Raw genomic sequence first — 2500 nt, 5'->3', positions numbered from 1 at the left:
TAAATTACAAATTTACGATCGCCGTCCTTTTTTTCTTCTTTCTTTCCTTTTTTTCTTCTCATTTTTCTAAAATGTCAATCATATAAATCTTCTTTCACAATGAATTTTCTATAATTTATACTTTATCGCAAATTTAATAGGATATCGCACACCATATCGCGATATGGCGCCTGCTCGACACGAGATACGAAATAATTGAAAAATATCATATGTAGAATACAAACATGTGTTGTATGTATTGTATGTATGTATGTATGTATGTATGTATTGTATGTATATATGTATATATGTATATATGTATATATGTATGTATATATGTATATATGTATGTATATATGTATGTATGTATGTATGTATGTATGTATGTATGTATGTATGTATGTATGTTTGTATATATGAGTACGTATACTTCCTCATGAAGTATAAACTAGTAAAGAGAAAGACAAAGACTGTACTGTAGTGTGTACATTCGTCCTCTTCTTCTCTTTCACAGCACGATAATCTTTTTCTTCTTCTTCTTCTTCTTCTATTTTCTTCTTCTTCTTCTTCTTCTTCTATTTTCTTCTTCTTCTTCTTCTTCTTCTTCTTCGTGCTTATCCCATAGGTTGTAGGTAGAGCTTTTGCGGCATCATGAAAGTAGTTTTAAATAGGATTGTCATAGACACGAGGAAGCAACCAAACAAATATTACCTAGTCTCTTATCGTCAAAGAGAACTTCCATATATACATACATATACTTTCGACATAAGCCACTTCGATTTCTATTGCACTTTTTAATTAGACATATCTCATTTTTATTCTTTAAGAATTGCAACGCTCTATATGTGCTTTGTTGACTTTCTATTTCCTTCCTCTTTGCTTTTACGCTTTGCTTTTATGCTTTTAAACGTTTGTGAAACGTTAGAAAAGGAGCATTTTAAGGTACATATGTTCGTCATATTTTTTCAACTTCTCTCTCTCTCTCTCTCTCTCTCTCTCTCTTTCTCTCTCTCTCTTTCTCCTTCTCCTCCCTTTTTTCTTTTGAAAAAATATGATGCGACATCGGCATGATATATGCGGTAGTTATCATTTATTATTTGCTTCTCTAGTTTAGGTAACTATCGAAATAAAAATATCGTTTAATATTTTTCAAGCACGTCAAAAATCATTTATCGTAACACTTTGTCGATTACGAGTTGCTCCTTTTCTCAAAATTTTAACAATCTCGGATAAAAACAAGAAACGTTTATAAAAGTGAGCGAGAGAATCAGAAAATCAAAGTAGACGTCAAAATGGTTTTAACAGAGCTGAATATACGGAGACTGGATTAAACTATCGGCATACGAACTGGTCGTAAAACTGTATCATAAAATGATTCTATTTTACTGCTGAACGCATATCAGTTGAATGGGAAAAAAAAGAAAAGAAAAAGAAAAATTGTGGCATCTAAAAAGAAGCATCATCAGAACCTGTCTCTCTGTATTTGTTTCTACAAATTATATTCCAAGTTCTTCGAAAATAGTACAAATTGGTCGGATAAGATAATACAGATTATTTAAATGACTTTAATAGATAAGAAAAGTACGTATTTAGCACGAACTTAGGATGAAATATTATAAAAAATTAGCGACCAGTTCGGATGTTATTAGGTCGATAGATATATCAAATAAATTTTGCTTTTATCGCACATATCTAATCTCAACGACTCGTCAACGTAAAGTCGCTCGAATATCCCGCCAGGTTCCTCTTGGAAGAGTCGACCAATCAACAGCGTACCAGATACGAACGGTCTTGGATAGAGAGCGAGAAAAGTAAGCGAGCAGACTAGCAAGCAAGCAAGCAAGCAAGAACGAAAGAACGAACGAGAGAAAGAAAGAGAGTGGGTAGGAGTTAGCGAGGTTATCCTCGTCGAGTTCGAGCTTTGCAAAGAGGCAAGAAGCAAGCAATAGAAGGAAAAGACACGAAGAAGCAGGAAGGTGTAAAGGTCGTGTTCGAGGCTTTGGAGGTGTCAGAGAAAGAGGAGGAGGAGGAGGAGGAGGAGGAAGAGGAGGAGGAGGAGGAGAAGAAGAAGAAGAAGAAGAAGGAGAAAAAAGATCAAGAGAAGAGACAGAATGAACGGCCCTGGGAGCCATCAGCATCGTGGCTTGGGTATCACGGGACGTTACAGGGCCGTGGTTGGCAGTGGAGCCTCATCGGGGCCACACACGAGGCCTACGGCGCCTCCACACCCTCGTGGGGGATGGCATCCCCACAACCAGCATTCTCAGCATACCCAACTTGGTCAGCAATATGCCGGAAACAAGGAATATCCGTATCGACAGTGCCCGTCGCTACCGCGCTATCATAATGGGTATATAACACACTTGTGGTGCATCATTGGTGCATCTTCGGTGCATCGTTCGCGATGTCTTACCAGACCTTTTCTTTTCCCTCTTTCTTTTTTTTTTTCGTCCGTCCTATTTTTCCTACTTATCTATTCTTTATTGTGTTTACTTTCCTTCTTGTTTCTTTTTTTTTTTTT

General features: G+C 36.7%; 2 protein-coding genes across 6 annotated transcripts in view; both read left to right on the top strand.

The window, feature by feature from the left end:
• The window catches only part of LOC124948065, a 3850-nt gene extending 3584 nt beyond the window's left edge, over nucleotides 1-266 (top strand). Inside the window, exon 2 of the mRNA XM_047491160.1 lies at nucleotides 1-266. This exon is cut by the window's left edge and continues 2041 nt beyond it. The gene's annotated coding sequence lies outside the window, so the exon portion shown is untranslated.
• The window catches only part of LOC124948064 (E3 ubiquitin-protein ligase RNF38), a 36778-nt gene that overhangs the window by 22630 nt on the left and 11648 nt on the right, over nucleotides 1-2500 (top strand). For 3 of the 5 annotated variants that reach the window (XM_047491157.1, XM_047491154.1, XM_047491156.1), the window contains exon 2: nucleotides 1720-2329. The exons of 1 other annotated variant lie outside the window; for it this stretch is intronic. In XM_047491157.1, the coding sequence (XP_047347113.1) occupies nucleotides 2091-2329 (239 nt within the window). In that variant the 5' untranslated portion in view covers nucleotides 1720-2090. Of the gene's footprint in view, nucleotides 1-1719; nucleotides 2330-2500 lie in introns of those variants that run through there. One more of the 5 variants, XM_047491158.1, reaches the window with a different exon arrangement.

Source organism: Vespa velutina, chromosome 3, assembly GCF_912470025.1.
Source record: "Vespa velutina chromosome 3, iVesVel2.1, whole genome shotgun sequence".
Lineage (NCBI taxonomy): Eukaryota > Metazoa > Arthropoda > Insecta > Hymenoptera > Vespidae > Vespa > Vespa velutina.
Note: the sequence above shows the minus strand (reverse complement) of the source record. Positions and strands in the feature narration are given on the sequence as shown.